The 25,833-nt window shown below is 41.5% G+C and overlaps 2 protein-coding genes across 7 annotated transcripts; one reads left to right on the top strand and one right to left on the bottom strand.

The window, feature by feature from the left end:
* Nucleotides 1–444: 444 nt before the first annotated feature.
* On the bottom strand, nucleotides 445–13,210 carry si:ch211-166a6.5 (clustered mitochondria protein homolog). Of its 3 annotated transcripts, XM_051422825.1 has the most exons (30): nucleotides 13,093–13,123; nucleotides 11,713–11,755; nucleotides 11,301–11,452; nucleotides 9,573–9,682; nucleotides 9,085–9,256; nucleotides 8,219–8,356; nucleotides 7,960–8,114; nucleotides 7,719–7,873; nucleotides 7,451–7,573; nucleotides 7,185–7,317; nucleotides 7,013–7,105; nucleotides 6,758–6,924; nucleotides 6,405–6,584; nucleotides 5,879–6,316; nucleotides 5,719–5,792; nucleotides 5,513–5,617; nucleotides 5,277–5,377; nucleotides 5,033–5,185; nucleotides 4,875–4,937; nucleotides 4,507–4,739; nucleotides 4,330–4,414; nucleotides 4,015–4,168; nucleotides 3,752–3,891; nucleotides 3,007–3,087; nucleotides 2,748–2,873; nucleotides 2,545–2,654; nucleotides 2,331–2,424; nucleotides 2,108–2,233; nucleotides 1,938–2,011; nucleotides 445–1,324 (listed from the first exon to the last, which is right to left on the bottom strand). In XM_051422825.1, exons 1-30 carry the CDS (start codon nucleotides 13,106–13,108, stop codon nucleotides 682–684), a joined length of 4,437 nt encoding a protein of 1,478 aa, XP_051278785.1. In that variant the 5' UTR covers nucleotides 13,109–13,123; the 3' UTR covers nucleotides 445–681. The 3 variants fall into 3 exon arrangements, with proteins under 3 accessions (XP_051278785.1, XP_051278786.1, XP_051278787.1); XM_051422826.1 differs by lacking the exon at nucleotides 11,713–11,755 and having other exon boundaries at nucleotides 13,093–13,210; XM_051422827.1 differs by lacking the exons at nucleotides 11,713–11,755; nucleotides 13,093–13,123 and adding an exon at nucleotides 13,135–13,152.
* A 119-nt stretch (nucleotides 13,211–13,329) lies between these two features.
* ddhd2 (DDHD domain containing 2) lies at nucleotides 13,330–25,580 on the top strand. 4 transcript variants are annotated; one of them, XM_051422839.1, is made up of 19 exons: nucleotides 13,330–13,430; nucleotides 14,372–14,581; nucleotides 16,090–16,282; nucleotides 17,223–17,416; nucleotides 17,525–17,614; nucleotides 17,760–17,880; nucleotides 18,004–18,093; nucleotides 18,181–18,322; nucleotides 18,443–18,651; nucleotides 18,744–18,805; nucleotides 18,925–19,044; nucleotides 19,150–19,245; nucleotides 19,680–19,856; nucleotides 20,469–20,624; nucleotides 20,871–20,973; nucleotides 21,069–21,230; nucleotides 21,441–21,545; nucleotides 23,182–23,350; nucleotides 23,505–25,580. In XM_051422839.1, the coding sequence occupies exons 2-19, from the start codon at nucleotides 14,456–14,458 to the stop codon at nucleotides 23,584–23,586; spliced, it is 2,397 nt and encodes a 798-aa protein (XP_051278799.1). In that variant the 5' UTR covers nucleotides 13,330–13,430; nucleotides 14,372–14,455; the 3' UTR covers nucleotides 23,587–25,580. The 4 variants fall into 4 exon arrangements, with proteins under 4 accessions (XP_051278799.1, XP_051278800.1, XP_051278798.1 ...); XM_051422840.1 differs by lacking the exon at nucleotides 13,330–13,430 and adding an exon at nucleotides 13,627–13,757 and having other exon boundaries at nucleotides 14,372–14,575; XM_051422838.1 differs by lacking the exon at nucleotides 13,330–13,430 and adding an exon at nucleotides 13,628–13,757.
* The last annotated feature ends 253 nt before the right edge of the window (nucleotides 25,581–25,833 follow it).

The following is a 25,833-nucleotide window of genomic DNA, read 5'->3' as shown; positions in this document are numbered from 1 at the left end:
ATTGTTTGTATCTGAATCATGCTTTGGTGATTAATAGAATCATATTCAATTCAATTCAATTAAATTTTATTTGTAAGCGCAATTCATAACAGAAGTTATCTCAGGACACTTTTCAAATAGAGCAGGTCAGACCGAACTTAACATTAATTACAGAGACCCAACAGTACCACCATGAGCAAGCACGGACAAGGGCAAGGAAAATGCCTGTTAAAAGGCAGAAACCTAGGACAGATCCTGGCTAGGTGGGGGTCGTCTGTCTGAGAGAGAGAGAGAGAGAGACAGACAGGCCAGTTATCATAACATATCATTTTTAAATACATATGAGTTCTTGAGTCTAAATAAATAAATAGACTGGTGCTATATGAAAACTATCCTGAGATAACATCTGTTATGATTTGGTGCTATAAAAGCTGAACTGAATTGGGAAAAAAGCAAGACTACTGGTAAACCAGAGTAAAAAGTTTATTGTAGGAAAAAAAGAAAATAGCACTCTACAGTTACAGCCCTCTCCCAGCATCAGCAACAACATCTCCAACACAAAGTAATACTCATCATCTGACCCTCTGTTATTTCTTCACGTTCATTGGATCAAATTACATCTAAGATCCTGAGAGAGTTCAATCTTACAGCAGTGACTCAGAAAAAGTTGGCTACAAAACAGTTTTTCAGTTTGATATGTTTTCACTCCTCGGCTACTCCATTAGCAGCAACATTATCTGCCACTCCATTGACTGCTGTGTCTTTATTTCCATTGACTACAGCAGATTTTGAAACAACATCTGCCCAGGTTCCCTTACTCTTCAGGACTGTTGGGCTAGCGTTGATGTCAAATGCTCCATTTATTTCACCATTAACCTTATCTGACCCTGACTTCCTCCCATCTGCTGTTGCATCAGATTTTATCTCCCCATTGGCTGTGCTAGTCTCGGTTTTCTCTCCTGTAGCCCCGACCTCTGACTCCCCATTCACTATCTTGACCTCAGTATCTGAAGCTGCTCTGTCACCGTTCTCACGGTCTGTTTTCTCCTCGTGCTGGTTCTGTTCGGCTGTCTCCACCACATGACCGTTAGCTGAAACTACGGCGGCCCCCTCCACCAAGGTCTCTTCCACTGGCTGCTCCTGTGTGCCCTCGCTGGTATTCTCCACTGCAGGGCTTCCTCCGGCCTCAGCTTCCTTCCCGCATCCTGTTTCTAGATCTGAGCTTTTCTCTCCCCCGTCCACAGTCTCTGAGACGACAGGCTCGTTGGGTAGATTGAATCCCAGTTCTTTTGCCACAGCTGCCTTTAGTTCCATGTGTTTCTTCTTGTACTCCTGAAACCTGTCACTGTAAAAACAATGAATGAATGAGACTCTTTTGACTTAACAAAATCAAAAGTAAAAAGGTACCCATAATGAAGAACAGCCCCTTTTAGAGGGTTATAAAATCATCTATATGTATTATCATTTATGGAAATTTGTGGTACGTTTAGAGCTAGACTGATAAATATCGGCTGATCTTACTCATCACAGATATAAAAGTATTTGTGTATTTGTTGGCTGATAAGCAACAAGACAACATTGAGGAAATGCCAAAACATGTTCGAAACAGTATCACTTTTCTACAGCAAGTGTTTGGTTTGTCCATTCTGCTCATTCTAAGGTAACACGATTTCTGCCAATAGAGTGTCCTGAATCTTACACACTGGACCTTTAAATAAAGACAGTTGAGGGATCCTTATCAAGAATATTTGTTTATGTTATGTGTAAAAAAAAAAAAATACATATATATATAATACAATACAATACATTGACTTTTAAAGTTTTTGATATTGTGTCAGCTTTAAAAATCCAATATTGGTCAAGCTACATTTCAGCATCAACACAGTGCTTCAAATTCAACTAGTTTTAGGCCTATCATATTGTATTGTATGGCATTGTATATTACGGTGAATATTTACCTTTTTGTAATCCTCCTGATCCCTGTCACCAGAACCATTTGCTCCAGCAAAGTGTCAGTTGTGGGAGTTAGACACTGAGGACGGGAGGGGACAGAGAGAGATTAATAAACACACATTTCCCTTTTCTTTGTAAGATTCAAAGAGGTTAATGGTATAAGACACCACATTACCTCCACTGATTGCTCCATGCAGTCAGCTCCTGCCTGTCTGAGAGAGCGTTCCACCTTCACCGCTTGCTTGGTTATGGTGCACAGAAACTCTTTGCTGTAGCATGTCTGAGAGTGATCCACTCCAAACTGAGAAAGAAAATAATGATGATGATGATGATGATGATGATGTGCACACACAATCAATCCACTTATCTCTTGCTCTCTCTCTAGCAGATATACTGACCAAGGAGGTAAAAGCAGTGAGGGCCTCTTTCTCGTGGGTCATAGCACTTCGGTAGTCACCCTTGCTACACATCCACTGGGCCAACAGGTGCTGACTGCGCAAATAATAAACCACAGAGAGAAAAGGTGATGATGTTGGAAAAGGGGACAAAATAGATCAAAGTAAACTTAATACATTTTGATACAGTGGCTGCAAACTGGAAATAACATCTTACTTAAATGCAGTGTGCACATTTGTGGGGCCGAAGAAGGAAGTGTTGAGTCTGAGGGCGTTGTTTAAGTACTGCCCTGCCTGATCTCCTGTTAGCACCAACCCAAGACAGCTCTGCCAGAAAAAAAATGTCATAAAGTGTTTAGAATGCTACTGTGAAAAGCCTTGTTCTGTGCTTGGGTTTAACACCAAGGTGTTGTAACCTACATCCAGTGTTGCGATGTAGGGATGGTCCTCTCCGTGGATGGTTAACGCTAGCAGACGAGCTCTGAGGAGACACTTCTGGGCCAGGGCAGTCTCCCCACCAGCAAACACATACACACCCAAGAGGGCCTACATACAACAAACAAAAATATTATAATCACCCGCTACCCACATGACACAGTGCATACAAACTAAGTAGTTATGGAGCCATGGGTTTTGATTTCCAGTAGAACGTCAGAGAGAAATGTGTAGCTATACTCACATATTGCTGGATGGTGTTTGGATGGTCAAAGCCGAGCACTCTCTCACTGATGACCACTGCTTTCAGCTGCACACTGCGAGCCTTAAGAGCAGAGAAAGACACAGTGATGACAATGGCCAGCGTTGTGTATAAAAGTAGTATAAAGTAGAATAATGGACATACCATAACCATCTCAGAAAATATCACATGCGGTATTACATTATTATTATTATTGGGTACAATGACCAAAGGAGGAATAGAGGAGTTGTTTGAACAAATGCTTATTATAATTCTACTAAATATTACTTTACCAACATTGTAGAATTCAATACCAATAAACAAATGTACATAGTATACTGTTGCAACCACAAGTCCTTTAGACTACTTACTTAGAGGTAGCAATATCCCTACTTAAACATACGACACAACCACTAAAGGTCCGGTATTCAACATCACACTTAAAAGTATTATCAGAACCATGTAATTACAGTATGAAAAGTAATTATGCAGCCATTTTCGATGTGTTATGATATTTTATAAGCTAACTGCATTTAAAATCTTCTGCGACTTCTGACTAAGCTGTCAGATATGTAGCGGAGTAAAAAACTAAATTTCTCTCTCAACTGTAATTGTTATAATTATAGTAAAGTACAAGTACCTCAAAATGTACTTACATACAGTACTTCACAGAAATGCATTTGCTTACTTTCTACCAATGCAAACTGTATTAATGTAGCTGTAAAAAGTTGTGAGGCAGTTAGCATACCTCAGCTGCCTTCCCCTGCATGAAGGCCACCTTGGCTAACATGCTGTGGCAGTAACAGGCCTCAGGGTGTAGGTCATCGCACACTCGACCAAACAGGTAAGATGCTTCTTTCAGGTGCTCATGGGCCTGATCCAGCAGGCCTGAAGCGGGGAAACACACAGTTCACCTTTCATTTAGATTTTGTTGAAAAACACACACTGAACACGAGATAACAGATAGACGAATCTGCAGCGTCTGTTAAGTGCCCAGCTTTATTGACCCACCTTTCTGAATGGAGGTCTGTGCAGCACGGTGTGCTGTAGAAGCATCCACAGTTGGCATGTGAACGTGCTTGACGATGGGGAAGATGTTGAGGACGTCGTCTGGACCAATGGGAGCTTTATTTTGGTTGTCGAGGAAGTAGTCTCTCAGTCTCAACTGGTGTAGACAGAACAAACAGCATCTCTTTTCAAGATTTTATCTGGCAGATAATTTTGCAATTACAACTTAGTGTTAAAATACTACAAATATATATCTTTTTAAATTGCTCTTGTGACTAATAACACACTGAATTTTGATATATTTCACATGTCTGTTACCTGCACTCCAGTCTTCAGACAGAACTCTCTAAGTAAAGAGAGCTTCTGAAGGCCATAGCGGTCCACCAGGTGGCTCGGACCGGAGCTGGTGCAGTGAAAAATTATGGTTATTCTAAGTTGGAGCTATTGCAGAACTAACAGACATGAGGTGAGAACAAACAATAGATCTGTTCTCACCCGAGGCTGTCAGAGATGTCATATGTTTCAACAGCATCCTGGCAGACCAGGTTCCACAGCTCAGCCCCTGTGAGCGTGCTCCAGGGCGTGCTTTCAGAGGCCCCTGCCCCTCGGCCACGCCGCCTTGACTTCTTTTTAGTGTCCTCTCCCACAGGCGTGGGCGTGAAGTGGGGAACCAAAAGGCAGCAGAGGAAGTGACTGACAGCTGCAGAGAGACTTGGCACATCCACACCCTGCGAAGACATAACCGGAGGCTGCAGTTAATTATTTTTGGAGTGTGTGGACGCACACCTGCTGCTAGTTCACCGCCTAACTCAAAGGTGTGCAAACATTATAACAACAAATAGGAATAACAGAATACTAAGTACCTGGAGGAAACTGTTGAACACTCGTCTTGTTGAGCGGATGAAAATTTCTCCTATGACCAGTCTCTGGTTTGGACAGAAATAGGGACGTTAGAAGGTTAGGAGAGTGATTATATCATCAAGACTGCTTTAAGTTTGATTATGCTGTAAGTCAAACACACCATTATATGCCTCAGGCGCTCCTTGTGTTCTGACTGGCTGATGGCCTTAATCACATGGCCCAGATACCGGAGGTTAATGCCTCTCTGGTGTAGCCCCTGTTTTAAAGAAGCTCCATCCATTGCTGCCTCGTTGCTTTGTAGACAATACTCCACCTGCACACACACACACATATACAGTGCTGTGCTTGTTTCATGTTTGCAGTAAATGTGCCTATTATAGCATGTAAACAATGGATCCACTTACAAAGGCTGGTATCTGGTGTGTGATGATGAAAGCTGCAGCTTCCCTCAGTAACCTCTCCTGCAGCTTTGTTGACTTACTTTCACCAGGAGGGAAGGACACTCCTGAACACAAAGCATGAGACGTTCATATTGTGTTCTAGCACAAGGTCCGACTATGTGTATATTAGTGTGTGTGTGTGTGTGTGTGTGTGTGTGTGTGTGTGTGTGTGTGTGTGTGTGTGTAGTTTCTTATGATACCTGGAGAGAAGACGCTTGAGTTGAAGCGCATCTCAAAGATGATGTTGCTAACTGAGCCCACTTCTTTACAGGCAGCTCGTACGGCCTCAGTGGCTCGAGAGTCACCTGAAAGTAGTATATTTTAGGGTATAATATGGCCAAAGTTCTGCTTGTATGAATTACACTTTTGGTTTCCATTCAGTTAGATCTACTAAAACACTTCTTACCAGCTGTTGCACATTCTTCAAAGCCTCCATTCTCGTCCAACATCTCCCTGACACGCTGAGTGAACTGGCAGTGTCTAAAAGGAGAAGAAGAAAAAAACTTCAACTTTGTGGAAAAACTAATAATTAAGTTTAAAAGTGGTTTATTTTATGCAGAACTTACTTGTGCTGGATAAAGGCCAGAACCAGCTCTGGCTTCAGTCTACAAAGTCCATGAACAAAACTCTTTGGCAGCCCAGAGTCTGAGTGATAATTCTCTGGCCAGCCTTCTTTTACACAGCCCTTCTTCTCCTCGTCCTCCTCACAGCTTTTATTACTCTCCTCTTCTCCGGTGACTGACTGACTTTCTGTCTCCCCCTCTGGACAGAAGTTGGCATCAGCTGGGAAGGTCCTGAACACATCCAGTATGTAGAACCTCCCATCAGCCCCCAGCAGTCCCTGAGCATCCACTGAGGTGAACAGTGGTACCTGGTGACTGTTGGACGTCACAACAACATGTCTCTGGAGACAAAGAGACTTGGCAGCTTGAGCCAAGAGTTCTAGTAGTCGTCTGCGATGGGGGGATTCTTGAGGTCCTGCATTTACCCCGTACATCAAGCCTCTGTAGATTGTAAGACAATTAGAAGAAAATTCACAAAGATGTCAGCCTCACACCTCTACCACAGTGGATTGTGGAAGAATGGGTGTACCTTGAGGCAGGAGCAGTTCCCTGGTCCTGCTCTGAGCCTTCCAAGCCTGGGGCCAGACCCTGAGCAGACAGGCGCACTCCTCTGTAGTCTACAATGGCTGTAGGTAGAGTGTGCAGCCCCTGTAGCCCCTCGATGTTACTGTAGGCCTGTACTCCTTTAAGCTCCAGCCTCTGAGCAGCCCTGCAGGTAGAGGATGAGGGAACATTTAAATAATCTGTGCCAAAACAATGACACTCTAAAAGTCAGGCTCTTATAAGCCAACATGTCCTTTGGGAATCCTTTACAGCAAGAATATAATTAATATCAAATGGCTTTACATCTATGTTGCCATTGGACTTGTGGTTTGCTCTCACCTGCGACCCCTTTCCCCACCAAACACTGCACTTGCTGCCCCCTGGCTCATGAACAGTCCACCCCACAGGAAAGCTGGGTCTTCAGGTGTTCCATTCACTGGCTCAACAAAGCCGTCTACAACAGTCTCAGCCCCCTGCGACACAGCCTTGACAAATGCACTGTTTACCTGAGAAAACAGGTACGAGTCAAGGTGAGAGGAGGAGAAGCTGAGTGAACAAAAAAAGCTGATTAATTGTCCTGTTGTTCTTTGCTACCTGGAGCAGAGCCCTGTCTCTCTGCAGCCTCTCCTCCAGACTGCCAAGTGGAAGATCTCTGGCTGCTTGCAACTCCTCATTCCAGTCTGGAGCCTATACAAAGCACACATAGTCACACTTAGCGCGCAGCGCAACAAGTAGCAACAAATAACTAAGCTGTCTTGTAAATAACCTGTGTCTCCGGCTGCTCATCCACTCCCAGTCTGCTGAAGGTTTTTTTGTGAGTGCGAGACGCACAGGGAGGCCCGAGCCAGCTTAGTGTGTGGTAAGGAGTGGGCAGCACTTCTACTGGAGGTAACAGAGTTCTAAAAGAAGAAAGAGACAGCAACAGTTTACAATATTATGACTTGAATTTGGGATATACACTTCACCACTATTAGGATTTTGGTAAAATATCGTAGTACTGATTCGTCCTTTATGCACAGGTAATATTGTTACCTGTTTTTGAGTCTGCTAAAAGTTTGTTTGAAGGCAGGACTGATGTGGCAGAGTACGTCAGTGAAACTGTGACAAACTGGGGAAGACTGTGCAGGACGAGGATCAAACACATCTTCTGTAGACCTGAGATGAAGAATAATTATGAATAATTATGCAAAGTTACTCAGACAGAAGGGTTCGTTATCATCATCATCCTATATTATCTACAACAATGTATTGCAATTATCAAGAGAATAGTTCGACTTAATATCATGAAGTTATTTCTTACCTATTGAGAAAGAAACCTTTTGGACAGGATGTGATGTTAAACCGTCGTCCCTCCACTGTCACCACAGTGATGTACAAGAAGTCACCCTGCAGCTTTCTGTGTCCTGGTGGAGGGTTCCAGCAGCTGAGAGACAAGTCCTTCAAGTAGCTGGGCGTCTGATGAGACAAATATAAAGTCACACCGTGTCTGGGTGCATTATGGGATGGCCCAATGTGAAACATGATTCCAGGTATGTACGCACCTCAGGTTGGGAGCTCTGTGGTAGCACGGCAGAGAGTGGCCTCTCTGAGGAACCAGGGAGGAGGTACTCAGGAGGACCTCCATCCTGGTTGGTTGCTTCTGTTTTCGTGTTGCTTAAAGAGCGTTTCAGGCTCTTTCCATTGGGTGAGCTAGGGTCTGCACCAGCAATAAAAAAGGGAGATTTCAGTGTGAGCTTGATTGTTATTTTTTAATCTTTGTATTATTACCCTTTTGTCCAAGTGCACGGTATGTGTGTGTACCTGGTGTTTGTGTATGTGTGAGTGTCTCCAGGATGCTTGGTGAGCGTCCTTCTCTCAGTGCATCCTGAGGTCCAGATGCTCTCAGCAGCTCCAGCACACGAGCCAGATGGAGCCGGGCTGAGCGGGCAGTGTAGGGTTCTGGAAAGACACACAGTGTTATTATAAAGGTTACACTGACCTTTATGAAACTGTGAACAACCCTCCTTAAACAGCCAGTATGCACAGGACAAAGACTCTATTCTAGGATGCCATAACCCGCTTAAAATGAACGTTTTTGTTATTTTGTTTTTATTCTCATAGACATCAACCTGACAAGGTATATACTTTACCTAACAACAGTTGCACTGCATGATAGTTTGTTTCAGTATTTCAACAGCTAGCCAGTGAGTAACAGTCTAATTGGTTGGCACACAGCCGTAATCTCTGCAACTATAAACCTTGTTATGACTCAGAAAAGGTGAGTCAGCTATTTACATTGAGCTGAGAGAAATTTAAGTGTGTGTGAAAGGGAAAGGGTGATGGGTGTGATGAAAACATGGACAGGATTATGCTATTCACATATTCTGATTCTATGATTAATAATTAAAGCATTAATGCACTTAGATCTTAGTGTTTAAAGGCCAGACAACAAGTTAATGATGTACAGTATAAGCTTCATTACAGAACTTTATTATTATTGTTAAAAAGCTATAAGTAAGATTTCTAACAACTGTGTCAAAAGTAATATGAGTAAGAGTTATGCTGTTAAAGATGCACAATTAATAACATTAAAGTCCAAGTTGTAATAGAGAGTCAGTTTTCTCAGGGAACCCAACAAATCCTTCGGACAACTCCTGATAATAAAAAAAAACCCTCAATGCCAATACCTTCCACCAGGCGGAGGATGGCCCCTGGTTTAAGACCTTTGAGGCTTTGTAGTTCTGCCAGGGGGTCCAGAGTCGTGCCAGCAAATGCCAGTGACAAGTTGGAACGTGGGCACACTTCCTCCCTTGAAAGCAGATTCATTACTGCATCCTGAACAAGCCAAAATCCATGGACCTACACATGGACACATGGTTTAAGACTGAAATGAATGCCAAAATAAAGATTATAAACATGCTCATTATAAGAATTATATGAGGGTAGTCCTTGCAATACACAGAAATATATAAGAGGACATAGAGTATTGCAGATTACATTCACACTGACAGAAAATACAATACACTAACACGTAGAAAAACACATCCATAATACAGATAGAAGAACATGAGTTGTTTTTAATATATAGTCTCAGCTATGACTGTTAGTTTCCATCACTTGTCAAGTCTTATTATTTAAAAGAATAAGAGGGAACAGAGATGAAACAATTTTGTACCTGCAGCTCAAATGGCTCTACTCCTGCCCCCTGGATCTTTACAGGGAATGATGTGTCCTCATCTTGCTTCATACCAACGGCATCCTTTCCACCAGTCAGGCCGATGGCATCTGTTTGAAGGAGAAATCAGAGAAACAAAACTAACTGAGGATAATCACAGACTCCTGCACTGAACAAGCAAAATAGTTTCCATTGTTTTCCTGTCTACCACTCATTACACGCTGGGATTGTATTCAGCTCACTATGACTCTGAAAAGACTTGCACTGTTACAGAAGATGCATGAATCACTGAATGAAAGAATAAATGAACTACAATCATGACTTATTATGTTCAACTTCTGTTCTTTGCCGCAGAATCCAGACAGACCACTAATCTTCTCTGAAATTATCATGAGCTGGACTGAAGAGTCAGTGTGTGTGAGAGTGCCTGAGGGTAAGAGTGAATTTATGCAAGAAAATGTCAAATAAAGGGAAAGTGGGGTGTGTCTACCCTTAACAAGCAGAACCAGAGGGAGTACAGGACCCAGCGTGTTCCTCAACCAGCAGTGTGACTAAACCTGTTGAATTTGCCTGCTTGCCTTCATGTCATCTGAGGGTGAAGGGACAACCACACCCAGTGCTGGCATGTGGAGGCAACACAATGCTAAAACACATAAACTAACAAACCTATAGCTTGGCAGTAGAGTGTGCTTACATGCAGGGATGCGTGAAGATCTTGTACATACAACATCTCTAAACCTGTACACAGCAAAGTAGTTCACTTTGCACTCCTCTTTTAAGGCTGTTCATTCTACAATAAATCCCCAGTTATTGCTGTCAATCTGGGACTACTTTACCACTGGAAAGCACCCAAAAAAAAAAAGCTTCTCTGTTCATGATTGGCTGAAAGAAGGTCCCTCCTCTCTGCAGGCTTGGAGCCATTAGCGTCTTTCCTATTGGAGCTGGTATTTTACTACTACAGAAAACAGCATTGTTTTCAGCCCTGACAGGTTTATTTTGGCACCATACCAATATCACAAACTACACAAGCAGGTAGAATACCTTTCAAATTAATCCTATATTAATGCCACATAAATATAGCTGTCAATGTATTTAAATGAGTTCCTCAGAGTGGCATAACCTGTCAATCATAAGGCTGTGCCCACAGATCTGCATCTCTTTTGTGGAGGTATAAACACCTCAGGGCAATGTCATCTGAAGATGTGCTAACACACACTCTTCCTTAAATCAATCATTCTGACAGAGGGGAGTGGCAGAGGTTAGAATAGGTTGAAAGGCCCACTTGAGATTGTGGCAGAGGAGAAGCAATAAGGTAGATTAGATGGTTGGAACTTCAAAAAGTAGGTGGGAGGTTTTTTTATCGTGGGTGAACAGGAAAAGAAGCTGTAGACAGAGATTTAAATAAAAGATATTTGTTGTCCTTAAAGGATCATAACTGAGAATTTATGTTTCTTCTGGAGATTTCAGGTTGATTTCAGTGTCTGCGTGAATACATTCACCATAAAAGTTAAAAGTGCGCAGCAGATTCTCCAAGTGGTCAAAGAATGTGTGCAAGCGGAGAAAGGCACCAGCCATGTTCAGAGCAGCAGTGCAGTGCTAAATGTCCCACCCTCCTCACATTCTGTAGCGAGGGAGGCACCACACCGAAAAAAGAAGGAAGAGGAAAGTGCAAAAGAGAGACACAGAGTGCGAGAAAGAAAAGAAAAACACATGGCAGTGATTTCTCACCAGTCTTGGCCTGATGTCTTCCTCCCCCTCTCCTCACTTTGTCCTTCATGGCTGTGTGCTGTAGATTTTTTTTTGAGCTGTCCTCTAGTGTTTTGTTTTTTTCCTTCTCTGTGCTGAAAGTTGCTTCCCCTCCAAGTTTTTGCTTCAGACCGCTGAAAGAGTGCACACGAGAGAGGCAGAGAGTGAGTTTGAATGTGCAGCTGGATCCTTGCAAAACCCAGCAGAGTGAACGTAAAACGTCTGTCTGTTCAGGATTGTGACTCCTGCCTCTCTCTACAAGGCAAACTCAGCTTATCTGTTCTCCCTGACTAAAAAAGCCACACCCTCTTATTGCTTCACACAGGCTCATTACTCTGTATGTCTCTCACACTATGTTGGACTGGGTGTGTCTATGTATTCCAGTTCTACTCACTCTTCCTCCCCCTGGCATGATTCACTCCTCCCCTCCATAAACCCTGCAGTAGAGGTGGGAATTAAGGACACAGCTTTATTAGTGGTGGTTTGACCCCAGTACTGCTTTAGACAAGTATTTCACATTTTTTATGGTTCATTTAGTGAATCTATGTATACAGGTTTTAATGGAAGCAGAGGGAAGTAATTAAGTAATGAACTACTTTTTAAACCACAAATCCGCTGGGGTCCAGAGACCTCTAGGGCGCTTGAAGGGGTCCCCAGAAAAGGGGGAATATTTTAATTTTAGTATTATTTGATTGGCTAAAAGTTAGCCTAATGAGAGAACATATAAGAATGGCTATTCTGCTCATAGGTTTAACACTCTTTATTGTTAATCTACCAATAAAACTTATCAGACTACATTTTATGAATGACAGTTGCAGCCTGATGTGTATCAATATGGGGGTCCTTGACACCAAAAAGGTTGAGAATCACTTATCTAATAAGGTGAAATGAATCATAATAGGTGCATCTTCTATGTTGACTAATGACAGTGAAGTCAGTCTGATGCAAATGCAACCACAAGACCTGCAACAAATGGGTGTGTCCCCTATTTGAGGTTGCTCTCTCATCGTTGAGAGGCCTACACCTACTACGTTTACATTTTACAAATACCTTGGCCACATTTCAGCCCAAAGAAGTGGTTCCCTGGTATTTTGGTATTGATTGGTATTCGGCTACCTACATACTATGCAGGGTTGGGTTGGGAGGGTTATCTGATACAATTACTAATTATCTGTTTTTAAAAAATGGAGTCAGTAACCTAATCCAAGTATATTAAAGTTATGTCACTTGATTGCTTTGCATTACTTTTGGATTATCTCAACACCAAATATGTAAATAAAAACAAAGCATGTGTATTATATATAATTATAATATAATAATATATATCATATCTATATAAGACCAACAATGTAACCTTTGAAAAGAAAATGGAAAACAATGGAAAGATTTTTAGCATCAACAATGTGTCCTCTGCTTGGTGTATTTTTTAAAGAAGCTAATTAATCCCCATTTTTACTCCCTTTTTCTCTAACTGTAATTACAGTTACCCTTTATGTATCCTGATTAAGTAACTCAGTTACATGTAATCCGTTACTCCCCAAATCTGCTTCCATGTAACATCTACAGCATCAGTTTCCTCTGGACAGGAAAGTCAAGAATTCATCAAAATAGTCACCTAATCATTCCGGTAACTGTTAAGACACTGTATAAATATTGCAAAATCCTCAATAGGACCACGACCAGCATTAAATTAGTTGGTGGGACAAATATATTGCCCGTATTTGGGCGTATAACAACCACACTTCCCCCAAACACCCATCCTGTTTACACTTACCGAAGAAGTTAACCATCCGTCAATACCTTGAGCTATGCTTACCTTACACTACATCGGTAAAATAATATAATGTGCACGCCTCTTGGTTTCACTGGAGAACTACAACAACCAAACTCTCACCATTACACCGTGACGTCAGCTTTATGTTTTGGGGGGCGGTGGCCTGATGTGTTTTTTTATGGTGCCTTCAAGTGCTCCTCGTAAATTGTACGCGTGGCGGTTATTTCTTTCACACTAGAGGCGCAGTTGGTGTTTTTCCAGAGAGAGTTTGATTTGTAGTTTAACAGACTCACAATTACTTTTTGCTACAGCGGAATGCTGACCTGAAAAAAAAAAAGGTAGGATTTTATTGATTTATTTTGGATGCATTTTTTCTTTATCATTGGATTGGTTCATTTCAACTTCTAATTGTCACACTTTGAAAAAAAAAGGACATCATAGAAAACTCCCTCTATATTATTATAGTTGTTTTATGTCTTTATTCGGCCGTTAGTGAGCTCGGTTGTTAACGTTATTCTGGTAATCGCCAAATTTCCGACGACACTGTAACCAGGCAGCGTATGACAGGACCGGAGGCTGCCCTTGGCTAGCCGAGCTATCCGGAGCCAGATAGCTAAACAACGAGCACAAACCCTCTCCATTAAACTGTGTGTGTGAAGTTGTCGGTGAGTTAAGTTGACGACTGTCTGTTACTTGTGCTCTAACATCTAAAACACCAACAGGATGTAACATTAAATAAAAAAAAAACAACAACAACAACCCGAGAACTTCACGCTAGTATCCTGTCCGGCTATCAGCTAGCATAAACCTTCAACAACGTTAAAAACCCCTCAGCCTCTCATCTGCGATGTGTTTGCTATATTCTTACTAATAACATGAGAAATAGCTAATAACATTTGTTCAGGATAATGTCGAATAATTGCTATGTACGTCCACATAACGCTTAATACAGCCATTGTGTGACTTCATGTTGTAGCTGGCTGTCACATTGACCTGGTTGTTTACGTTTTCCATTGCAACGTTATAGATGAGCAGCTGAGGGGGACAGCTGCCAGTGTATCCTGAGGTTAACTTAGTTAACGTTAAACCGCTAATTGGGTGTGAGCTAACGTGACCTGGCTTGTTTTCTTTTTCCATCCCCATCACCTGTGATGCTCTGTGAACCAACAGCTTGGTGCAGGTATCTTTTAATAAATCCTTTGCAAGCTGGACAGGCTGTAACATGTTATTATGATGTAGTTTTAATGGTCTTTTAAGCCTCCTCTCTTTCTGTGTGCAGCTTGGTTGTTTCAGGTGCTGCGTTTGTGCGCCCTCCTGCCCACCTCAGGTCAGAGCTGAGGGTTGGGGTCAGGTCTTGGGCTAAATGTCACACAGTCCTGGTGAAGAGGGGGGTCTATCTCAGGCTGCCCCAAAGGTCAACACACAAGAACAGCTTGACGACCCCAATCAGGCTGCGGCAACAGGGACCACACCTGAGGATCAGGTGAGGGTACGTATGAGTCTAACAGGGTTTTTGTGTCTTAGTCTGTTTCCTCTAGCGCTACACTTCATGATCGGGGTTAGGGTTTCGACATTGCAGATGTGATTGGCTGAGATTAGGGTTGGGTTTTTTTGGAGCTGACTTTCAACACAACACTAGCAGAGAGACAAAGTGCGTAATCTATATTAAAGAATTTGAGTCCCCTTTCTCATTGATCAGCTCCAGGGTGCTTGAAGGCTGCTTGGGTCCTAGTCATAGGTTAAAGTACACTTACAACGTGTTATCTCCGAAAAGGTTTCTGTTTAGTTATCGACTAGGCTGAGCTGTCATCAGGAAAACAGTAGGAGGTTGCCTAAGAGTAACACTGTACATCTATACAGAAAACCATGACTCTTTCTGTGCCATGCCAGTATTGAAATACTCCATCACACCAAATTAATGATTTAAAAGTAAATGTAAAAGTATTGTAACTACTGTAGTAACAATATGCAGTTATTATGTGATGCTTTGTCATGTGCCTCCAACAAAGGTTTTTATAAAAACCGTTCACAGCCTTATAAATCTCATTAACAACTAAAAAAAAAAAAAAAAAGCACAAAGAGATTGTTTGTTTTCCTCACCTCGGGCAGAAATAGCTTCTGCATTGTTTTTTCTGTACTGAATGAGTGGAGGGCAAATAAGAAATGTTGGGCTTGTGGAGGGGGTATAGATGGATGTCACATACTGTCCCTCTTTAAGGTATGTGCGTGTTGTAAATCTTTGAACACGAGGAGACCATAAAGCCAGCAAGGTGTCCAGGGCTAGTGTCAGTCAGTGTGTGTCTGCCTGTCAATGATAAGCTGAAAACACACATGTACCTGGATGGAGTATTATGAATCACTTTCCAAAAGGTTCATGGCTAAAGGAACTTGGACTGTTAATGCTGCGTGACAAGCAAACAAATATAGAAACAAGAAGCAAGGTATGAGTTACAAGGAGATCAACCAGATTCATTTCTTTGGAAGGGTGTTCATTCTCAATCTTATTATTTTAACGCCTGTATGCACAGTACTCTACAAATCAGATCAGCTGACTTGGCAGTTGTGTGTAGTGTGGGTGTTTGTTGTTGTGTCAAGCGGTGTTAGGCTCTCTCTTTCAACACTCTGAAACAGGAGCAGCAGAGTGCCAAAAGTATTACTGGCAGCATTGTTCCTGTTTGTAAGATATTCAGTGGAAAAAGACAAGACAAGAGACAGATTGTAGAGGAGGAAAGAATAAAAACAGGGCTTTGTGTGTCTGTCCAAGGAGAGGCCTGATCGTTTCCTGTCTGATTGTCCCTTGCTTTGTCTGATGGTCTCAGGTTCCTTGATAGGAGCTTAATGGAATAGCATAGACTTAGCTCAGACTTCTATATTTACTTATCTGGAAACTACAGTGGACTGGTCTAAAGAAGGAAAACACAGACATTGGCTTTTTACTTTGTAAGTGATATTGCTGAGATAAAGAACATTTAGCATGCCATCATCATTTGTCTCCAGGTGTCTCAAGTGGTTGATGAGGCCTCTCCTTCTTCCACGTCCTCCTTTGAGATGCTCGACATGGAGCCGGTCCCAGCTCCCTATCAAGAAGTGCAGCCTCACTGGTTCTTCTGTCGACGGGCTGAGGACAACACCTCCTGGCTCCCTTTCAGCAGAGAGGACTCTGACAAACTAGAGAATGCCTGCAACACTGGTAAACTTTGTGTTCATACTTGACATGTACGTTATGTTGAAAGTCGTGTAATTAGGTCAAACTGTTGCCAACACTGGCCTGGTGCTCATTAGAGTGCTTTACCCTCCTGCCAGGACATGCTCACTGTTACTAACAGTTTAACAGTAAGTTGAAGTTGAGTTTCAGGGTGGTTTTAAGTGAATCTTATTATGATTCATTGACAGAACCTTTGTTGTACATCTGTGACATCATATTTAAAGTCTGGTGGAGTTCTCACGTTTAAAAATGACAGGTTGTTTTACAAGAGGTTATGTGCTGGGCTATCTACTGGACATTAATAATCACACATATCCTGCACCCAAAGGAAAAATATATTGTATATAAAAAATATACTTAGACGACAATACTAGCCAACTATTTTGATTAATTGTGAGTGATTTTTCATGCAAAACTGGCAGAAAATGCTGTTTTCAGCCTCTCATGTGGGAAGTTTTCCTGCTTGTCTCTGTTTTATTTCATATTAAACTGACAGACATTTAAAGACTTTACCTTGGACTTTGAGAAACTGAGATGTATACCTTTTTGTACTTGACAAAATATGAAAATAATTGTTAGTTGCAGCCCTATTGAAAAGTAACTTTTTACGAATTCTATTGAAGGACTCCTTTGACAATGTAAGACTCTCCAATATGAGACAGGATGGCAGTTCCTTTGCCCACATTATTTGCCCATATTATTCCAGAAGAGTGGGCTGGTACTCATGGTGAAAGTCCAAAATCACTACTGCTTTGGATATTCCCTTTAACAATTATTTAATGTACCCTTTCCCTCCTTGCATTTAACTGGAAACTGTGGAACATCCCTTCTTCAATTGCCAGCACTAAAGCACAGCCCTAGTATACTTACTTGTCCTCATAGAACCTTTTCTTTAAATGTGTGTATTTCTGTGTTTACTACGCAGTAAGAGAAAAGGAGGAGGAGGTGGTGGTAGCTGTGGATGGAGAGCGGTATGACATACATGTCAAGGAGAGGAAGCGCTACGCTGTGTACTGGGAGCAAGCTCCCACTGAAGTCCGCCGCTGTACCTGGTTCTACAAAGGAGATAAAGACACAAGGTTCATGCCGTACCCCGAGGACTTCAGCAACAGTCTGGAGGTAGTCTGATACTGAACCATCACACTGCTCATTACTACAACTTCTAAATTTATCCTCTTCCAAACTTTGCCTGTATCTTCTTTGATTCCTTCCCCTCTAATTTTTCAGGAGGCCTATATGATTGCAGTAACCTTGGACGAATGGAAGAGAAAGCTGGAGTTTCCCAATGGAGAGACTATTATCTTACATAATCCCAAAGTAAAGCCTGCTATCACCATGTACACTATAATTAAATGCATAACAAATCCACACCATGGCTTTTCTGAGTGTATACATTTTTAATTAGGTACATTGTTTCCTTCTACTCTGCCTTTTCTCTTCCATTTCCCTGCTCCTCTCTCAGCTGATAATGCAGTATCAGCCGATTGGATTGCAGGATGAGTGGGTGTCCTCCCCCTCGGAGCAGACCCGGCCTCGAACTGTCAAAAGAGGAGTGGACAGCATCTCTGTAGAAATACCTGATGGTATGTGTGTGGATGTACCAATAAGAGATACTATATATATATATTATAATGATATGAGCCTATTTTTCAAAGTTGTACCTACAGTTGACGCTTTTGTGCTCATCTTTCTGTGTGTGTTCCCAGGTGAACCAGAAAAAGTGGACCACCTTGTCTTTATGGTACATGGCATCGGTCCTGCATGTGACTTGCGCTTCAGATCCATCATACAGTGTGGTAAGTATGAGTTTGTGTGTGTGTATTCTATGTATATATGCATACATTTATATTAATGTGTGACTCCTTTTCTTCTTGTCTCTCCAGTAAATGACTTCAGGAGTGCTTCCCTGTCCCTCCTGGCTTCTCATTATAAACGTGCCCAGCAGGATGGCAAGATAGGAAGAGTGGAGTTCCTCCCAGTCAACTGGCACAGCGCACTACACGGGGATGCCACTGGTGTGGACGAGTAAGTGTAGAGAGAGATGGACAAAACAAGATTTCTCTGTTGTACAATACTACTTATGTCTCCAGTAGTTGCAGAAAGTCTTCCCTCCTTTTATGTTCTCCCTCAATCCTCTTTTTCCAGGGACATCCAGAGGATCACTCTGCCCAGCATCAGCAGGCTGAGACATTTCACCAACGACACTCTGCTGGACCTGTTTTTCTATAACAGTCCCACCTACTGCCAGACCATAGTGGACACAGTGGCTTCAGAGATCAACAGGCTGCACACCCTCTTTAAACAGAGACACCCAGAGTTCAACGGGGATGTTTCAGTTGTGGGCCATAGCCTGGGTTAGACATGCACTCACACAAAAACACTCACACAATCACAAGTCTTTAAACTGCTGAATTTTAACTCCTTCCCTTTGTTTCTCATTCCTCAGGTTCACTGATCCTGTTTGACATGTTAACCAATCAGAGGAATGGATCTGAAACCAGAAAGGGGGTATGATTACGTTCACCGTAAACGACAACATCAGTATACTGATAATAAGATTGCATATTTTCTTATCTACATGTAGATAAGAAAATCCATTCCCCATTTTGTCTCTCTCTTTGCTTAAGGTGCCCACCAATGAGCCCTTTCGTCTGAGCTGTGACACACTGGAGCAGACTCTGACCAGACTGGGCCTACAGCAATACCTGGATACGCTGCAGACAGAAAACCTCGACCTGGAATCACTGGTAACGCACACACACGCACGCACACACACACGCACACAAACACACAATGGACACACAAATTTAAGTGTAATGCATAGTTAAGAGCTTACAAATCTTCTCTCATAGGCTCTTTGCCAAGACGGTGATCTCAAGGATTTAGGAATTCCTCTCGGACCTCGGAAGAAGATCCTGAACTACATGAGGAGAAAGTGGCTTCCAGAGGTGAGACGTAGCCTGAAACTATACTGGCTTTTCTTGTTTTGGAACACTAACATTACAACTTCTGTTTCTTGGATGTGGACTTTGTCTGGATAAAGTTGAGTTGGATGGATATAATTCTTGGCATGGATATACCTTCACTGTCTATATCAAGGCCACACAATACTCAGATAAACATTTTTGCAAGAAAATATCACATGGCTACATATATTTCTTATTTCCCCCATGTGCATGTGTTTAAACAGCCAATGATGTGGGTTGTTTGACCGATTCTGGCTATGCTGCATGTTTTTCTATGTATTTTTACATTCCCAAGACCATTTAAGGGAACTGTTTACTGTAGACAACAGTGAGAAGCAAACTGATTGATGTGGCTAATTTAATTTATTGGGCAGTTTCTCTTTTGCTTATATGCTTATATTTCTCAATCTCAATAGGATTGTAAGACAGGAGCAGTACATCTGGCACCAGGGCTACAAGTTCCACCTCAAGTGACCAGTGACCACGATGGTAACCAGTCTTCAGAACTGACGATGCAGCAGTCCCAGTTCCACAGGGCGCAGTCTGTCACCAGTGCTGTAGACTACGAATACTTTGACATGGGGATCGGACAGGTACCCTATATAAACACTGACATAAAAACTTGTGCTTGGGAGTACCGGTAGATAAAAGCTTTGATGCATCACCTTCCTGCTTCTCTCCTCCCCCCCGCTTGCCTGGACAGACCAATGGAGGCATAGCCAAGGGACAGGTGTGTCTCACATGGGGTCCCCATGCTCTCAGGCTTTGTCCTTAGCTCTCTTTGATCTCACTGTGCCTGGAGTTTCTCTTCACATACAATCTGGTCCGGTCAGGGAAAACCCAAGGCGACTGAATTATATTGGTTATTGTATGAGTAATAAGGTTTCCTACATTGTGCCTTGATTGAGGCTACCATCTTTGTCCCATTGAGTCGTGCAACCCAATACCACACTTTGTATGTGCTCATCCATTCCTGCATGACTGGTAGGCTCTCTGGTCTCCTCCTTTACCGCTGTCATACTCTCTGATTGTTGTCTTGATGTCATGAAATGTGCATTTAATGTTCCACCATTGTGCACCGTATAAGTGTTTTTCCAACTGTCTGAATGAATAGTTGTCTTCTTAGAACAAAACGTGTGTTTAAATTCTAACATTTTTAAACAAATTTAATAGCACACGTCTCCAACCCCACCTTTTCTCCACAGGTATCCATTGATTACCCGCAGCTGGCTTTCCACCCTCAAACGTTTTTTGCTTTTGGCTCTCCTATTGGAATGTTCCTCACCGTTCGTGGGCTAAAACACATTGATCCCAACTACACCTTCCCAACCTGCAAGAGCTTTTACAACATCTACCACCCAGTGAGTAATCGTGTATTTACTGTGCATGCATCTTGTACTCAGCCCAAAAAAGGGATTAAGGCGTCTTGTATTTTCCCACAACTGTAGTTTGACTTGGTTCATGAGTCATGTTGAAAATGATAGAACTGAATCAATATAATGACAATAATTCTAGTAGGAGTTTCAGTGAATACACAAACTTTATAAATAAAAGAAAACCACACATATTGGAGCTACATTCATCTCTTCCCTTTTAATGCTGTATAGTATGACCCTGTGGCCTATCGGATAGAGCCCATGATTGTGTCAGAGGTGGATCTGGAGCCCATGCTGATCCCTCATCACAAAGGCCGCAAGAGGATGCACCTGGGTATGGCTTCTTGTGTCTTTCTCCTCTGTGAATAATATTGTGGTGTGGACTTTTGTTTAGTAGGCTTAATGATAATCTTCTTCTTTCTCTAATAGAACTAAAGGACAGCTTGACTCGTATGAGCATGGATTTGAAGAACAATGTTCTTGGGTCATTGCGGACGGCATGGCAGTCCTTTGCTAGACTACCAGTTGCTGCACTGCCTCCGGTGGACGAAGGAGAAACTACAAAAGAGACAAACCTTCAAGATACACAGGGTAGAAAAGGCGCTTTTATTTGCCTTTGTGTAATTGTTTTGTGTGCGTGTGTGTGAGAGTGTGCACAAGAGTGTGTCTAACCGAGTCTCTTCCTACTCCTCTCACCCTTCTCTGCATGTTGCCACCCTCCCCCTCCCCTCCCCTCTTTTGCTATATCTGGTGGTTGCCCCCTGCTTCCCTCCCCCCTTACCACTTTACCTTGAACCTCAGCCTCAGCGGCAGTCGCTGCTTCTGCTAAGAGGGAAGAGAAAAGTGCTGATTTTTGGACTAAAATACTGGAGGGGCCCAGGGCCTTTTATAAGCATTACTTCAAAGGTAAGCCAGGATAGTCACTTGGCTAGAATGAATGGTGGAAAAATGAGTAAATGACCCCTTTCTATCTGGTTTTCTCTGTAAACTTTCCTGATTCAGTCAAAGTCTACGAGCCTATATAAACTGTTGGCTCGACTCTGGAAAATAACATGCACAAAAGAGGAAGGAAGTTTGTCATTACCTGTTTTAATAGTTAAAACTATGCTACTCTACCTGAAGAATTTGTTAAAAAAAAAACATGGCTCTCAATTACTATGGTTTATTTTGACATGTCAGCTCCCTCTCAAAGAGCAAATGTTATGTAATGTATGTCATTACTGCCGCAGGCTCTCACTACTCCTCTACTCCTCTGCTCTTCCTTCCCCCAACTGCTCTACTACTACTGTACATCTAATCTTCAAATCAACCTTTAATTGACTGTTTCTCCCTTCAGGCCCTTTCCTCCCTCTCTTGCTTTCAGTTCTGATTGGTTGAATTTAATAGCCACTCATGTAACCGGCTCATGGCATACTCTCATATGTGCTGAACTAATAGGAAATAGCAGTGATCACATTTGTTTTTTTAATAAGAGTAATTGGCTGGACCTCAACCAGCAGGCAGTGTCATTCATCAGTAGCATGTCACCTACAGTAACTACGTGCAGGAACTTGTCCTACCCTTTTCTACAGCACATCAAGTTGCAGTTAGAACAGGCTGTACAATTAAATAACACATTATCTCTTTTGTCTACTTTTCACTCTGCTAAAGAGGGCTCAGCTTTTTATTTAAAACCCTTACAACAGTCATTTGTTCGATCAAGTATATTGGTGCTTGGGGCAAGATCCCAAACATGAGCACAATGTAATTTGAGAGTAAGATTTTTATCCTTTAATTACAAACCATTAAATGCAGATGTACTTTGTCAGAAATAGTCATTCAACAGGTATGAGAAGATAGCAACCAGCAGTTTCATCAGCAGTGCATTGGAGATTCTTAAGACAACAGTACATTCATAACATAGCATCAGTCATCACCAAACTGACCCACCTTACTGGTGTTTACTTAACATCATACTTGTGACTATGTTTTTTTGCATAAACATTCATCAGGTCAAAGGCAAAATGTTGACTCCTCTATGAATTGATATAGCAGACATTCATACAACACTAAAAGTTTAAATAATATGTGTAAATTAACTAATATAACCAGTTCTCTGTAGGCTTATAACCACTACTTAAATAAGTACAGCCCCATCTAACAAGGTCAGAATGGGTTATTACCAAAATTACAACTAACATCTACAGTAAACAAATCCTCACCTATAAAAGCATTACACTGTACTATTTTTTTTAAATGATCTCAAACTACTGAAGTTCATCTGGTGATGGATGCTGACTAAATTGCAAAAAACACTTCAACCAGTGCCTGCAGCATTTGTGACACTTTGCATTGTATTATTCTTACAACTACTGCTTTCTTCACCTGCATCGGTTTAAATGTTGCTTGCTGCAGAGAGCAACTTATCTCTCATTTCCTGTCTATTATCTGTTCGTTCCCCTTTCCCAAAACGTATGAGTCGAAACAGGTAGTTTGTGCTGGCTATAATCATTGTTTTTGTTGTCTGCCTATACAGCCTCTTCTTTAACCTCTGTCCCTGCAGGAGTGTGTGAGGAGGCAGAGTCCTCAGTGTCAGCTGAGCAGACGGAGCAGCCTGAGATTAAAGTGGGAATGTTGAATGGAGGAAGAAGGATCGACTATGTACTCCAGGAAAAACCCATCGAGAGCTTCAACGAATACCTGTTTGCCATCCAGTCTCATCTGTGTTACTGGTGAGTCATGCATACCTGTGGAGGGGCGGACTATAGTTGTTGTGCTCTCTTGTATTTTGTATTCCTGATATGTGCTCTTTATTGTAACTTCTCTGATTTAGATTTTTACTTCAAATAAATTATGTTTTTCCCTCTCTGCCTGTCTGTCTGTTAGGGAATCTGAGGATACAGCTCTCCTGCTGCTCAAGGAGATCTACGACAAACTAGGTGTGGCCTTTGAACAGCCACAACAGTAATAAAGTTTTATTAATGTAGACTTGCCTTTTAAGTTCAGTAAAAGTGAGAAAATGAAGGACAACTGACAGAGCCAGAGGCTGCACAATCCTCTTCCAGAATGCCTTACCGTCTGGGTGTTACCTGACTGCCCCACCCTCTCCTCCCCCAACAATGGGGCAGACTGTTCGGCAGCAGTCAAGTTATCTTGGTTCACATACGTCAGTCAACTTTAATTTTGCGGTAGCAGTGGCTTTTTGGTGCCGCCTAAACCACCATTGCAGGACTAGGTTTGACATCCAGCGAAACATCACAGTCCCGCTCCTGGTCGCACTTTTCTGTCTTTTTTGACATATTTTTTATTTTGCTTTTACTTTGCACTTTCACTTACCAACAGCAGTTGACATATCATGCGAACAGCTGCATAATATTGAGCAACTTTGAGTATAAAACAGCCTCCGAAAATCAGAAATGAAGAACTATAATTATAATTAATTATAATTCTTATTATGTGTGTTGACACTTTTAAAATTCAAGCTGTCTTGACCAAGGAAGCTCTCTCTTAGCCTAACATTAGACCACACCTTTATAAATAAGTGGGTCAAGTGGTTTCATTGGTTGACTGTAAAATGTTTACCTTCTGATTAGGAAAATTAAGGTTGATATATTTTTCAGGCAGCTATATTTTCTTTCTGTCAACATTAAGGCCACTCGAAACCTGAAGCTGCTCCCACAGTTGTGCAATGTAACAATAATGTAATTTTTTATTTTACAGGCGTAGTCCTGTACTGACACTATCATTGAAAGTGACGCTCGTTTTGCCTTCTAATTATATTTTTATTTTACTTGCAATATATATTTTAGTTTGATCATATATATATAAATATATATAGAGACGTGTATCTAAAAGAAGTAATCCTCATGAAGATTTGTTTTAGAAATGAAGTGGAGAAATGCACGAGTGCTTGAAAGGTCAAGCTGGTTGTCTTTTCATAGTTTGTGTTTATGTGTGTGTGAGTACAGTTTGTATGCTCTAGCAGTGTGCAAACTGTACGGAGAGGTCAGTTCCACTTTCCCCCAGGTCTGTGCCATTCATCCTTTACCGCTTTCTTCTTTCTACTATTTTGTAGTTGACCCAAAATGTATACTCCTGTAAATCCTAACAGCGGTATATTCTTTATTCTATTCTATACAGACTGGCATCTCACCATAAACAGTTCTAACATTTGCATAATTGAAGGGCCAAATGCTACGTTTCTCTCGTCTGTTCCTTTGTATCAAAGTATGTTAAAATCATCTTTTCTATCTGTATTGCATGCACTTATTTGTTATGTTTTATGCAGGGTTTCTCAACATTTTCTGGTCCTGACCCAATTCTTAGGTCCCAAAATGTTCTCATGTACCTGTTTAGTAAGATAGTTTTCACATTGCAATCATATAAATTTAATTTAAAGAGCATGATAAATAGATTATATAGAACCTATGTTTCATAGCAAATACATTTATTTTATATTAAATATATCTAACAAATATGAATATATGAGTGTTATAAATATCACAAATCTGCACTTTCATATAAAGCAACATAGGGGTCCAGACTGCAAGGTTGAGAAACTCTGTCGAGTGGTTTAACTTTAAAATGACTCGTATGTTATGCACTGTCAGGGCACCGCAGTCCCCACCACCAAAGCTCTGAATGACCTGTATCTCAGCCATCTGGGTGTAACATCCGCACAACAGATGAATTAACCGAATGGGGTTGTTCATTTTTCTTCCTTAAGAAATGCACTGACTTAATTATCATGTGGACGTTTCCTTTGAACCTCACCATCATCTCTGTTTCTGTCATCTGTCTAAACAGTAAAACGGGACTTATTTTCTTTACCATAACTAATGTTTTTGCACTTGATACTAAAATGTTGATACATACCAAAAAAAAACAAATGTTCTCCTTTCGAATACACACCCTGTGAGTATGGTTACATGATGTGTGTGCCATAATAAAACATTACAAGTGTCTTGTGTTCTTTGAATTTAATCAAACCCTGACTACAATACTGGATTTGAATTATTTTAAAGGAATAAACAGGGTGGAGGTTAATAGGAAAAACAATACTTTTAAAATACAACATAATGGAGCTCATACGTGTTGTTTACTAGAGCAGTTCAGATACAGCTCTTATACAAACAAAGAAAATAAATACATTCAAAACAAACACAAGCGGTGACATAAGTTTATAGTTTTGGTTCATTTTTGTTACAGGTGTGAA

The sequence above is a fragment of the Dicentrarchus labrax genome, unplaced genomic scaffold (assembly GCF_905237075.1).
Source record: "Dicentrarchus labrax unplaced genomic scaffold, dlabrax2021, whole genome shotgun sequence".
Lineage (NCBI taxonomy): Eukaryota > Metazoa > Chordata > Actinopteri > Moronidae > Dicentrarchus > Dicentrarchus labrax.
This window is presented reverse-complemented; position numbering and strand designations above follow the sequence as displayed.